At 48.6% G+C, this 14,568-nt stretch overlaps 1 protein-coding gene across 1 annotated transcript in view; it reads right to left on the bottom strand.

Annotated features, from left to right (window-relative positions):
- Nucleotides 1–559: 559 nt before the first annotated feature.
- Nucleotides 560–14,568, bottom strand: part of RBM33 (RNA binding motif protein 33) — a 99,901-nt gene continuing 85,892 nt past the window's right edge. Inside the window, 4 exon segments of the mRNA XM_079151615.1 lie at nucleotides 560–741; nucleotides 1,049–1,137; nucleotides 4,673–4,861; nucleotides 6,878–7,084. Of these exon segments, the coding sequence (XP_079007741.1) occupies nucleotides 693–741; nucleotides 1,049–1,137; nucleotides 4,673–4,861; nucleotides 6,878–7,084 (534 nt within the window). The 3' untranslated portion in view covers nucleotides 560–692.

Here is a 14,568-nt window from a genome sequence, read left to right on the forward strand (position 1 = left end):
GGCCATGGGGCACCTGGTACCTGGCCAACACTGCACCTCGTCTGGGGAAGTGTGAACAGGTGGAAGCTCACCTGGGAACCAGGAACATGCAGCTGCACTTTCGAGATATTTACAAGAAGCAGAATTGTCACTCTCATTAGCACTACTCCCAACCACCCACTCACGCCCTGCTCCCCATGATGTGCACGTGCCAATCAACAGGCACCCACATTTTAACCTACTCTCACCGGGGCTGAGGCCGGAGGTGCCGCCAGAAGGCGTGGCTGAGAGCGTCTTGCCTGGCCTGCACTGAAGATAGGTGCAACCATTATCAAGTGTTCTTCGCTGTGAAGGAAACTTAGGGTCTGTGACGTGCGGTGAGGTTCTTTCCTGAATCTAAGTCACTGCGTGATCACACAGCAGGATCACAAAGAACCAGGTCTACATGCATCGAAAGCACTTGGAAACAAAAGAAAACGAGAACCGGAGTTCTTGTGGACAACAGAATCTGAAGCTATCTAACACCAAACTCCACTCGCCATGTCCCCTCAGTTCAGCTCTTCGGGAGTCACCCTGGGGCTGGCTGGTGCTCCGGACAACAGTTAGCAGACTGCACACCGGAGAGCCCTCGGCCCTGGGATCCTGCGCTGGCCGGCAGCCTCCCTGAAGAGACTCCAGTGTGTGCAGCGTTGAGGGCAGCTCTCCAGGAGCAGTCACTCCACGACCAGGGCCACGTTGATGTGGGACAGATCTATCATGTGCCTGTAGAAACGCAAAGAGGTAGTCAGCACCCAGCCTGAACTTCAGAATCAACTCACCAAGGGGAAAGAAGAACAGTGGCTCCCGATGAACAGAACCTCTTTTGAAAAACACAGTTTACAGAAAAGACCTAAGATGAACAAGGGCACCCTCCACAAGACAGAAGGACATGCAGTCCCAGGAGAGGATGTGCAGTCTGTCCTCAGTTTGGTTTCTGGCAACACTGTCACCACAAGCAGCACACACTCCACACCATAGGCAAAGGCCGCCCCTCCCCGCAGGCCAGGCAACTGCAGAACATGCAGGCTACCTGTGGAACTTCTGCTGAAATGCTAGCGCATGGGCTGGCTCCTTGAACTTCGCTATGGCTTTCCGCTGCTGGGGAAGCATCTGTAAACTCTGGAAGAAAGGAACAAACAGTAAACATCATAAAGTACTGTGAAACACAAACACCTGCACGTCGTGAGCTGCAATACAGAACTGGAGCCTGATGGACACTGAGTCACGTACACAGGGGGACGGGTCCTGCTCACTCTCCAGCAATCTATCCAGACGATCCACTCCAAAGCAGGGCTTGCACAGGCCTGCAGTGCTTCCACCCTCAACGTCTGGTGTTCGGTCTTTCAGTTACTGGACCTGTGCAGGTACCCACGGACAGAGGCCCTTCCTCCTCACACCTTCTTGTCAGGTGACTCATGAGGGCCCTCACCAATCTCAAGAGCAGCAACCACACTGGGAAGGAAACTTGCTGAGTGAGGAGCCCCCATGGCCTACAGCGGCAGACAGCCCTGGCTGAGGTTCCCACATGGGAGGCTGGGTCACAGGCAGGGGAAACACTTGAGGAGCAGGTGCTCTGTGAGGGCCAGCTGCATGCTGGCCCTCCTCCACTCCCATGGCACCCCCAAGAAGTGAGAGCCCGGGAGCTATCTCGGTTGTAGACTGAGCAGACCTGGCCCTCGAGGACGAAGCAGAAGCTGCACAGGAGGAGGTGGCAAGGATGGGATCTAGACCCAAGCCTCACTACAAAGCCCACACTGCTTCTGCTCTCACCGACAGGATTCTGAGGGGCTGATGCAGCGGCCCCGCGTGAGCCGACAGACTGCTGAAGAAAGGTGAGCTGACGTGGGCGAACACAACAGCCGTCACCACACAGCGGCTCACTGCAGTGCTGCATCCTGCTGACTCCACTGAGCCTCACACACCAAGTGAATGCAAACTTCCTGCTTTAGAGAGGAAGCTACTTTTTGTCTTCACACCATGGAGTTTCATTTATCATATGATAAGAAACTTACTTTTCTTCCTAGCACAATTTTAGGCAAAACCCAACAAACAGGGAAACAAATATGCTTTAGCAAAGGGACATCATTAGTTACAATGAGCTCCCCTCCTGGTCCTAAGGGTTAATGAACAGGTGAAGCTGGCTCTGACAGAAACCTGCCCCTCCCTCCTTAGTTTCTCAAGACTACCACATGGTTCTCAAGCTGACCGCCCCTTCCTGCAGCTGGAAGGCTGAGACATACTGGTCCTGACCCCACTCCTATCTTTTGGCTGTTATGTCATGTTAAGACTCCTGCTATCCTTCCTTGCTCTAGAAAGGCTCTTGAGAATAGCACGAGGGAGTAAAATGCTAGTCTAAAAGCAGCAGTGGCTCCACGTCATTGCCATGAGGAGGAAATCTCAGGCCCCCGGGTTTATAAAGCACAGTTAAGGTGCAGCCACAGAATTCATTATGACCAACAGCCCAAAGGAAGAGGGAAGGTCCCTACTGGGCAACACCACTGCTTGTCATTACATGAGTGAACACCAGGTGGTGCCACATCTCAAAGCAGAGACAGACATTTCATTCCAGAACTTTTGGGATTAGAAAAACATCTTTGAAAACACACCAGAGGAAGATGCATTTCCTTCTCAAACCAGGAAGGCCTGTGGAAGCGTCAGCCACCACCTTCAGAGAGCGCACCTAAAATCACCAAGGTGGTGAGGCCTCTCACACCTGTTCTCAGTATCATCAAGGGCTGGCAAAAGTCTGTTTGATCAGTTTCTTTGTAAATTAAGAAACAGCATTTTCTAAGAGTCCCACTTAACGATCTATAAACGCCCTCTCAAAACCACCCTCCTGGCCTAAGATGGAGAGGGGCTGAGCACTCGGCTTTCAGGGTGAGAGGAAAGGTCCTGCCCCAGCGCTTGACCTAGGGGTCCTCAGGGATTCACAGGGTGGCACACATTAGATGGAAGTCATAACAAGTGTGGGAGCCTAGGCAACTTTCACCTTGTTTTCAGATCTTCCTCTCTAATTAGAGCAAGCCACCAGTCAACCACAGCACGTTTTGCTGGGATTCTATGGGGCACCTGTTAAACTTTGATACCATGACTTCTAATTCTTTCTAGAACTGGTTAAAAAAAAAAAAAGAGGCAAGTGGAATAACAAAGATCACTCAAGAGCTATAATTCTCAAGTAAGACAGGTAAGACACAGGTTACGTGGGTTCATGGCTCCCTGCTCATTTTTCCCAGAGGAGCTTATGAACCTCACTCAATGCCATAAGCAGCAAACTGCACCTGTTGTTCAGACTTGGGTCTTGGCACCTGGAGATATAAGAATAACCACTTCTTAGCCAGGTGTAGTGGCACACCCCTGTAATCCCAGCAACTCAGGAGTCTGAGGCAGGAGGATTGCAACTTAGCAAGAACCTGTCTCAAAATAAAAAATTAAAAATTAAATTAAAAATTATAGCTTAGGGGTGGCTTAGGGGTAAAGTACCCTTAGGTTCATCCCCAAAACTGGGGAAAAAAAAGCCCCCAAAAACAAAACAAACAAAAAAACCCAAAAACAAAACCTGTTCTTTAATGCATCTAAACTCATATGATGATCAACTGTGTAGAAATCACCCAGCTCTATGTCCCTGACGCCTGACAAAGGTATTCTGGACTGCACCACGAGGAAACCTGTTCTAGAAGTGGAATGCAAGGGTGGCTTCTCAGTACTAACTGCAAACAGACACAGAGCTCAGCTCTCTCTCGGAAGCCCACCATGAGGGGTGCTGTAACTGCCTATGTAACAGGCCCAGTTTGGGAAGGCTTTTATCTATTCCTGGTGTTTAGAACTCTCGACAGCAGATGGAGATCTGAAACATCATAAATTAATTACCTGTACTAGCCCTAGTTTGAGAGTGTTTCCAAATTCACGCAGGAAGCAAGAGACTGCATAAGATCAAAGAAAACACTTCGCGCTACACGGAAACCTAACATTTACTAACTGTCCCAACACTTCCAATACTCGTTTGTAAGAGCTCTGCGTGGGGTCCAGGATGTGCGCAGAAGGCAGCGACTGGCCCTACCAGCAGCAGAGGCCAGGAACAGGACTGAAGGCCAGGTGCTCTTTTCACTCAGCACCTGCAGGGTCCAGACACTACAGAAAATAGGGGTTTCCTTGGAAAACCTGGTTTACAACAGACATGGAATTCTGTTCATTTCATGTTCATGCTTTTCATTCGTAGCCAGTTCAGCAGAGATTTTTTAAGCATTAGAAGAAGCCAGTTTTAAAATTAAGAGATGAAAATACAGCCTAAAATACTGTCATGCTTGTTAAACTGAGCTCCACAGCTGTCAATGTGTGAGACGGTTTTAGGAAATTAAGAAGGCTACCACTCTGAACAATTACTACAAATAACAAAAACCATGCAGGGTGTGTACATGTGTGGACTTCAGCACAACTCAAGGATTTCCAAGGAGAGTTTGTTTCCAGCTGCAATTTTATTTCTTAAAATCTATAGCTAAGAATCTGAACATTTCAAGTCTGAAGTCAGTATTCACCTTTCTTCTCAAGTACGATCTTACATGATGCGACCTGTACAATGGGCGTGGTCATGCATCGAGACAGGATTTGCCTAGGAGATGACAGGCTCTGGCGCCAATGCCACCCGTAGGCGACCCACCTGAATGGGCCCCACCGACATCAACAGGCTCTTCAGCTGGACATCAGTGGTAGACGAGGACAGCCCCTCCACGGACACCACACAGGGTTGCGGCTTGCATTCCACCACCCGCAGGTTCTGCTTATTTGGCATCAGGCGTCCCCGGCCCAGGGGACCTGCCACGCCTCGGCCTCGTCCATGCATGATTGCCTGGCAACAACAAAGGAAACATTCTGACATGCAAGTGTGTGCTATTTTCATAGCTACCAAGATGTAGAAGGAGCAAGTAACTTAGAAACACCAAAGTACACTGTGTGCTGCAGGACTCTCTAGGGTTCTCTGTGCACTGTCCACATAGCACGTCTGTGAGCACTCCTGCACTGTTCCAAGGTGTAGCACTGCAGTTCAGAACCGAGCAGCTACCAACTACCCAACTGCCCCAGAGCCTACACCTGTACCGCTTCAGTGGGGCCTGCTGTGACTGTGTTGGATCCACCAGTCATAAGATGCAGTACCAGGGACCCGACCTGGCCAAGATCTACACATGTGCCATCCCCCAGACGCAGAAGGCGAGTTCTGCAATCACTTGCAGAGCTTTTAAACACACACCCTCACACGGGACTGGGAGCCTGGCCCCCACAATGACCTACTGGCTGAAGGCAAGGCCCAGGAAGCGCCACTTTTAAAAGTCACCCAGGACCCAGAACCACGGCTTGAGGAGCCTTTAAAGAGAGGAGATGGCTGACATTTTCAGCATTTTCTCCTCATTAGGAAATCTTAGAGACTGTGCCTGACTTCCAGCTCAGGACAGTTGTGGGTGCAGAAGTAGAACAGAATGAACGGTGCTAGGCTTTCCAAAAGTCCCATCCCAATTCTGCCTAGAGCTTGGGTACAGAAGGTCAAAAATGGCCTCTTAGTCAGCATAGGAAAAGAGAGAAAGGCAGGTGGAGATGAGAACTGTACCCAAGGACACGAACGTATCCCATATGGAAGCCAAGCAGGTGCCCCAGCCGTATGGAGAAAGTGGCAGGCACTCCTGTGAAATGAGCTTTGGAGAGGTGCAGGGGACAGCTCCAAACCACAAGGGGAAACACACCCAAAGCTGCATATGACACTGGTTGAGAACCAGCAGACTGTGAGTCCACTGACGTGCCGAGGTGTCTGACCTAACACCAGGCATGGGCTGCCACCAACCACACAATGCCCAAGGCAAGAGGCAAGAAGCACCACCGTCCTCATTAGAGGAGAGGAAAGGCGGGAGAGAGTGGAGCGTAGCGGGTAGGGCATGTCTTTCTCATCACACAGGCAGGGCAGCATCTGAAAGGAAATGTGGACTGGATGACCTTTAAAGATTACATAGCTTATCACTTAATTTGTGCATCTGTCTTCTAAGTTGGCTCCTATCTCATAAAGGAGACATAAGATAGCACATACCAAAAAAAAAAAAAAAAAAATTTGAACACTGTGCCCTAGCAGACCCTGGCCTTCTAGAAGAGACCCAAAGCAGGTGTCCTACACACTCCTGGGGACAGGTGGTGCTGGCGGCTGCTCCAGGAGGCACTCTGCAGTCAGCCACACTCAGAAGCTAGAGGGCTGCATCTCCCAGAAGCTGAGGAGGGTGCACTGTCAATACCATACATGTGCTGTGACAAAGTGGCCTCCCAAAGGGCTCTGTTGGGCACCCAGGCTTCCTATAGGACAGAAAGACTAAGCTCAGACAGAAGAGTGCCCCGTAGCTCCGTCACTTCCTCGGGTCACTCTGACCCTATGAACTGAGTGGTGATCGTATGACCTAAAAACATGACCCTGGTTCTACATTTGGGATGCCTGGTGGTTGAGTGGGTGGGGAAGAAGAGCACACTCATGTGGAGCTGATGCCGTGTGCAGATGCACACATGCCCAACTCTTTCTGTAGTGCACAGCACAGATGCTCTCAGCACATTCTTCAGAGGAGTGGGTGACAGCCAAGTTCTTGGTTGCAGGCAATTTACTGGAGCTGTGCCATCAATACATCAGGTGAGGCAAAGGCTCCAGTGAAAGGTGCTGTTTTTTCTAAGCCAAGGCTAAGGAGGTGATGGTCCATTTGCTAATGATCTGAGTCCTACTGGGTGTCAGACACTGCACATCAGAGAAACCACCCACTGTGGACTTTCTTTAACCAGTGGGACATCTAATGTGAAGGGAGCAGGGCCCTCCCACTCCAGCCAGGGAGTGGAGCAGGCATACCTTCTTGGCCGGATGGATGCCTTGGATGCTTTTGATCCCTGGAGGAACAGCAGGGTGCAGGTGGGGTCCCATGGGCGGGTGCTGGGGCTGCTGAGGGACCCCCTTGGTCAGTGTCACCTTGCGGGTAGGCTGCTGTCTCACTTCTGGAGGCTGAGGAAGCCGCTGGGGCTGGCCCTCTGGGTGAAAAAATCCATCGCTTTCTCCTCCCTGCTGAAACCAACAAGGCAGCACATGGTTCAGTGTCCACCCAATAGGCCCCCAGGCACAGGGGGCCTGCAGCCAGGGCTCACAGCAAGACCCTTTCCAACAAACCTGAAACCCAACCAAACCTGCCCTTGTAGAGCCAGCATGGAGGTTGCTCACTGGACAGTGGTTAGGTCTTAGCAATACTTTTGAAATTGAAGACATTAAACTCCCTTTCATTACTTTATCCATTGAAGAGGCCTGCGGTTAAAATCAGTTCTGATTATTAAGTGACATACTGCTCAATTTAAAAAGTACTTTATATATGAACAGCATTTTTCATTTTCCAGCACATTCCTGCTAAAACCTGACAATAGGCACACAGTAAATCCCTAGGAAGCCAGGTCAAGAAATAACCAGAGTGAATTAAAACAAAAAAACAACATGGCAAAATATAGTGGATGCAACCAAAGCAGTTGCACCAAAACAGGAGGTGGGGAAAAAAAGATCTAAAATCTACAATCTGAGCTCTCGCGAGAAACTGGTCCCCACTCAAAAAAGGAAAAAACAAAAGAACCAAGTGGAAGGAAATGATAAAAATCACAGCATAAAAGAATGACACAGTGAACAGAAAAATAAAGTCATTTCTCTCTCAGGTCTCACAAGTTGCTTTTAGGTTAACAAACTGATACTCTATACTGACGAGAAAAAAGGACAGAGGACAAATGACCAAAAATCAGAAGCAAGGCAGAACCAGCATGACAGAGCCTGCAGAAGTCAAAACACAGTACGAACAACTCTGCATCAACTCAGTCAGCACAGCACAGAGATGAATTCCACAAAACATGGAGGTACCCAACCGCTCCCACAGAAGAAACCTCTGAGAAGTCATGGTGATGAATTGATGACTGCTCTTTCCAGGACAGATACAGGACCAACCAGCGTCGCGAGTGGATTCTACAAAGTATTTAAGGAGGAAAGGCCCCCAAGCTCACCCTGTCTCCCTCAGAAAACAGAGGAGGAGATGGGTCTGAACTCAACACAAGTGCCATGGCGTGACCACCACAAGCACATCTCCTGTAAACACGCACAGGAAGACCCTCTGCAGAGCACGAGCAACTCAACCCAGCAGCTCAGGACAAGCATCGCACCCCACGAACAAGCAAGACTTGCTCCAGGAACAAAGGTGGGCTTAACTAGTGCAACGTGCCATGTGCATGATGGACCTATGGCCTTCTGCTCTTGTACAGTTGTGGCGGACTGAAGAGAGTGGTCCCCCCAAGATTCTGTGACTCTGTAATGTGTATTGCGATTGCTTGACATATGATTGTCTTACCAGGAGTCACTTCTTGCCCCCAGTGAAAATGGGCAGGTTGCTGGCTTTTAGGATATATGGCCATATCCTCAGATTGAAAACTTTCAGCTTGGAAAATCTCTGGCATATACAGAACTAGAGACAACTGCACAGCTCTTTAAGCCGCAGACCTGGACGTCAGGCACAAGTCATCAGCTGGCTTTCCATGCAAACGGCAGTACTGCGAGAGGAGGCCCTGGTTCAAGACAAGCTCTCGTGCCTGCCACGTTCCCAGGCGCTCCTCAGGGCCGTGCGCCATTCCACATCAGCTGCGGGTTGAGGATGGAGGTGTGCCCAGGCTCCTCCCACACTGCTGTCTGTCAGGGCTCCCTGAGGCTGAGCAGCAGAACCCTCCCCGTGCACTTGGAGCAAGCACACCACCTCCTGGGAAGGTACACCAACCTATTCTATAACTATCTTCAGAAGACTTGGAAAAAGGGATGAAACATCATTCAATTAAATAATTTCACTCAAACTACTATAATGCTGTGCTTTGAATTTTTCTAAAGATGGTGGTAAGCATTCAAGGCTTGAATATTAAAATAAGAAGATATTTCAACTTACAAGAAAAACTGAAAAACACAAAAGTCCAATTAAGAGACTAAATATTCTCTTTCAGTTTAGTCCAATGAAAAGCTAATTCTGGGGGAAATAAATCTGAATTTCTGGGCTAACACCAGGAAATGGTCAATCTGTATTATATGTTACTAGATCACGTCCAGACCGTATTTTCAGACCCACACTCCCACAGACATAGGCAGAACTTGAGTGAGAACCAAGTCAAACTGAAGCTGCCTATTTACTGACAAATCTTCTATAACCTATGCACATAGTGGCAGTCTTGAAAGTGGTCCTATACTTATTAGTACTTAGTTAAGCCAATGTTAACAAACCACTGACTCCAATTATTCATCTATGCAGCAGTTCGTGTCTCAAGGAATGCAAATCAGTGGTCATGAGGGGGCAGATTATGCTCCAGTCCTAAGGTGAGTTTCTCTAAGAAGCTTTCAACTCCTTCTGCGGCAGGGTGTGGGTGCAACTTTAGCTATCTTCCACTTCCTCCAAAACAGAAGCAGGAAAAGGCCTTGGGCCCACCTTAGCCCAAACCAGAAACATTTGGTTGGTTTTTTTTCCCAGAAGTCATTTTTTTAAATGAGTACAATTAAAATGTCTCTTCAGACTAGTGATTTTTAAAAATATCTAAGAGGCACTATCTGAATTAAGTGAGCTTAGGGAATACTTTTTATCAGCTTAATCATTACAAAAAATGAAGTCTGTAACCACCAACATAAGCAGGACAAATTTATTTATAAAAAATGGTTTAAATATATTGATAAAAATGCCTATTGATACTGTCAGGGCTTCTTGCAATTTGACAGATCAAATCTTATTTTCATTCCTAAACCCCATGAAGAAGTGATATCACTGACTTGCATTCACTAGCAAGCAAATTGATTAATCCCTCTCCATAGAAATCTCAACCCTTGATTATACCTATCAGACGTTAAGCAGCATTATTCTGGAGTGACAACACTTGACAAATTCCCCAACCATTTTTCTTAGCCTTTGTGGCCCTGCTAGCTTGTATTAACCCTGATGAAAAATTAATTTTCCTTATCTTCTTCTAAACCCCAAAATCCAAATCCGCCAAACTGGCAACTCTTTCTGTAAAGGTTTTATGAAAACCTCTAAAAGATTAATTGCATGTCTTCAGGTGACATTAAATTAATTTCCGTACTCCTGACAGACACTTGATACTCCGTGCTGAGAGGACAGATAACATTGTCAGGACACAGAGAAGGACAGTGGTGTGGCATCCCAGGGCAGCCCCGCACGAATCCTCCTCCCGATAAGGCCACACTCACTGTCACCCGCCATGCTGTGGATATCACAGCCGCAGCCCTCCCGCACAGGTTTCTATTAACTGCAACAATGCGGAGCCTATCCCTGTAATCTCTGTGACACGCGTTCAGAACCTGCATGGTAAATGATATGCAAGCGAGATGAAGTTTCTAAATACAAACACATTTAAGGCTTCCTATTCTTTCTTTCTTTTTTTCTTTTTTTAAGACTGCTGGATTAAAGGAGAGAAGGTAAAGAAATAAAATAACATTCTCTTCCAGGTTTTGGGTCAATTTCCTAATTAAATTCCCACAATGTGATACAGGGTGAGAACACTTCACATCTGCAGTGTTCATTTATTCTCTGCAATAAACTATCCTTACCTAGTGGCAAACATAGACACAACTGATATCTAAACATTACCTCTGCTCCTTCTGGTAAAAGGTCTATGCAGACTGAAAACAAACCAAATCCACACGCTTACAAACACCAGGACAGACAGAAGCCATAACAGCTGGACTTCTTAAAAGGATTCTCTTATTAGCGTGTGTTTCAGACTCTATTCTAAGAACATAGTTATTCCAGTGCTTGTTCTCAAAACAACTGATCTTCCTGAGATTTGTTAGGCATGAGAAAATCTTTAAAGCGCAAAATCACCTGGCCTTTAGAAGAATAAACCAAAGCCCTGAACCTATGAGGGGGTCTGATACCCCTGGTTTCTCCCATCTAAAAGCACAAAGTACCAGCTAGTAAAGGAAAGGTCTGCAGAGGTGGCGGAGATGCACACTCTGGGTTTCTCAGGCAGCCAGGCCATAAAGTCTGGCTCTTCCAACTATGTCCCTCACTTAGGGTGAGGTTCCAGACCTTCAACTCTCCTTAGCCAAAGGGACTAAAAAAACAGCAAGGTAGAACTGTGCCACTTCCCCTAGAAACCTACTTTGTGTGAACATGCCACCTGCCTCCCCTTCCCCCACCTCTGTCAACGGCAGTGTCCCTTCTCATCTGGTCTCCCCAGCACTCTATCTGTGGTCCTGTCCTTTGCACCTGCAGACATGGGAACATGCTCCAAGTCACTTCCACCTGGCCCACCACCCAGAAACCACCAGACCTCCCTACAAAATTAGCTTCTGCCAGAAAAGCAGACCGGCCAGCAGTACTCTGGAGCCAGACTATGTAAAGCTGGGTGTGGGCTCCTGGGCGACACTCCCAAGGTTGCTCCAAGCAGTCCATGCAGCAGCCTACCATTTATCATAATCTGAAAGGCAGTCAACAGGCAGTACAATACAATTTTACGCTGTAAATCAATCACAGGAGTCTGGGGAGGGGATAATGAACGTCTGCATGGAAAGATGACCAGAGAGTTGACACTAAGAACTCATGTTTGGGTTTCTTCCCCAAGCACTGCTCACTTGCTTCACCTGGCATTCCCTAGACGTCTGCAGAAATGGCTCTCACTCCCACCCGCAGAAGCATGAGGGAAATGTGCCACGCCTCCACCACTTCACAGAACAGACTGAACTTCGAGATGCCTTCAGCTCAATATTTAAGCTTCTTAAATATACACATCTGTGACACTGTCCTGAATTCTGGAGACAAACAGGGAATAGAGACCAAAGCCTCCAACAGAAGCAGCACCCCGGAGCTGGGGGAGTGGAGCCGCCCCACAGGCACGGGAGCTGTACCCTCAGTGACAGCAGCAGTCCTCAGGGCCAGAGGCAGGGGACAGCACACCCACAGAGCAGGAGGGAGGGTAGCCAGAAGGGCCCAGGAATTGCGACTGCCCCTTATAGAAGTAGTTCCCAAAACTCAACAGATGATTTAAAAGGGATAAATGAATGATTCTGTACCAGTTGGCAATCAGGCCAACACAGCAGGGTAGGACATTGGTCCATCATCTCTCTGCTAGAACTTTCAATAGCTCCCACTGCTACAGGGATCAAGACCCAAAACAGCCAAAGAACCCATCTCCAGACTCTGTGCTCTCTGCACTCCAACTTAATCGCATTCCTTTGGGTAAGAACTGCCACAGGACCTTTGCAGATGCCCTCCTCTCCCTCCTTCACTCGGTTCTCTTTCTCTGCACTCGAGAGTCACTTCTGCTGTTGATGTGCTGCTCGAGATGCCACCTCACTCCTGCCTTTGCCTATAATTGCATCTCCAGAGCCCAATGAGGGCTTGGTTTCCTGCAGAGCTCAACAATGAGTCTTACTTTGTATGTAGCTCAAGCAGCACAAAGGCACAGAGTGCCTTAGCCTCCCACTGTCCTCCAGGACACATACATACCTCCTCGATACTGGGACCAAAACTGAGCCCTGACCCCCTGGAGTTCTGAGGAAGGCAGAAGGCCCACCACTCGTGCCCACACCACCACAATACCTCAGGCAGTCTCAGTGTACGTCACTCACCCAAGGTCTCCCTGTCCCTGCCACAAAGGACATGCCCCTCGAAGACCCTGCCCCCATCAGTCCTCCTGTACTCTGGTCACTGCCAAAATCAGATGCCTTGGCCTGCCCTTGGCCCACAGAAGATGAGGGACCTGTTTTAAATATATAAAGAGTAGTGTTTGTTTCTCCTGAGACTATCCAATTGCTAAAACAGTAATAATGAAACCAGCTGGGCGAGGTAGCCGAAGCCTGTAATCCCAGTGATTCAGGAGGCTGAGGCAAGAAGATCTCGAGTTACAGCCAGCCTCAGCTACTTAGCAAGGCACTTCACAGCTTGGCGAGATGCTGTCTCTAAATAAAATTCAAAAAAGGGCTGGGGAAGTGGCTTAGTGGTTAAGTACCCGAGGTTCAATTCCAGGGAAAGAAAGAGAAGAAAGTAAGAGGGAGGGAGGGAGGGAAGGAGGGAGGAAAAAGAAAAGCAAGTGAGCAAAGTGGCAAAAAGTACGTTGCTTTTTTCTGTCAATGACCTATTTCAAGAAATTTAACAGACAACAAAACCTGGCCTATTCAAGGAGTCCCTCTATGATTCCTTTCTCTCTTTGTAACTCACCGAGGGAGGAAGGAAGAGCCCCACATGGAGGGCCTAAAGCACTAACAGCAGAACACTATGCACCTATCATGGTTTTCATCTCAAATGTCCCCCGAATGCCAAGTGCTGAAGGCTTGGTCCCCAACTGTGGTGCCATGGGAGGTAGTGGAACCTTTAGGAGGTGGGGCCTGCTGGGGGAAGTCAGCTCGCTGAGTGTGTGACCGTGAAGTGGATACTGGGAGCCTGGGCCCTCTCTCTTTGCTTCCCGGATGTCATGAAGTGAACAGGCCTCCTCTGCCACAAGCTCCTGCCACAACGTACTATGTCAACAGAGCCCAAAGTCAACAAGGCCACGCCACCGTAGACTGAAACCTCTAAACTGTGCACCAAAAAGAAACCCCTTCTTGCGAGTTAATGATCTCAGATATCTTGTCACAGTGACAGAAAACTGACTACCATAGCACCCATGGCTTGGGTGTTCCACTCTGAGGACCTGAAGCTGCCTGGAGATAGGACCCCAGAGTCAGGCAGAAAGGCAAGTGGGACTGGAACTCCCCTGTACAGGAAGGAAGCACAAGGTCAAAGAATGGTGGGGAATGAACCACGGATACAGAAGCCAGCAGGAAGGGACTCTCACTGGCTGATCTGGGACTTCTCTAGCATCAAAGTCGTGGTGAGGGCCAACTGAGTGACCTAGGAGGTCAGAAGCCCACACTGACACGGTGAAGGCACCAATGAGGGCAGGAGTGAGCCACTGCCACAGGACTCGGGGGGCCGACATTCACGGGAGGCCTGCAGCAGCGAGGCCTCAGTGCCTGCTGGCGTGAAATCCTGACCAGAAGTGGTACATCCACCTAGCCAACAGCACCTTCCCATCAGCGACTCGCCAGTGACCAAACGTGCAGCTCTGACCACAGTGGGGACACTGGGCCAACACCACCTCCCAGATGATCACATTCAAACTCACCCATTCTGACAGGCCTCTCAACAGGAGGCACGGAGGACCTGACAGTTCTCTGCAGCCATCCTACCAAAAGCGCACAACCTGAAACTGCTCAGGAGGAAGCACAAGACAAACCCAAAAGACACTGCACAAAATAACTGGCCTCTGCCCTTTAAAATATCAAGGGCAAAAATTTTAAAAAAATAAATAAAAAAAATTTAAAAAGTGAAGGGTTGGGAAACTGCTCCGGATTAAAGGGGACTACAAAGGCAGCACATACCCCCGGCCTGAACCCCAGGCAGGACCTAGTGGCTTTGGTGATGGTACTGTATCAAATGATCTGATTTTTGCAATATATAACTAGGGTTTTGTAAGAGAATGTCTCTGGTCTGATGT

Source organism: Sciurus vulgaris, assembly GCF_902686455.1.
Source record: "Sciurus vulgaris genome assembly, chromosome: 8".
NCBI classification, from domain to species: Eukaryota; Metazoa; Chordata; class Mammalia; order Rodentia; family Sciuridae; genus Sciurus; species Sciurus vulgaris.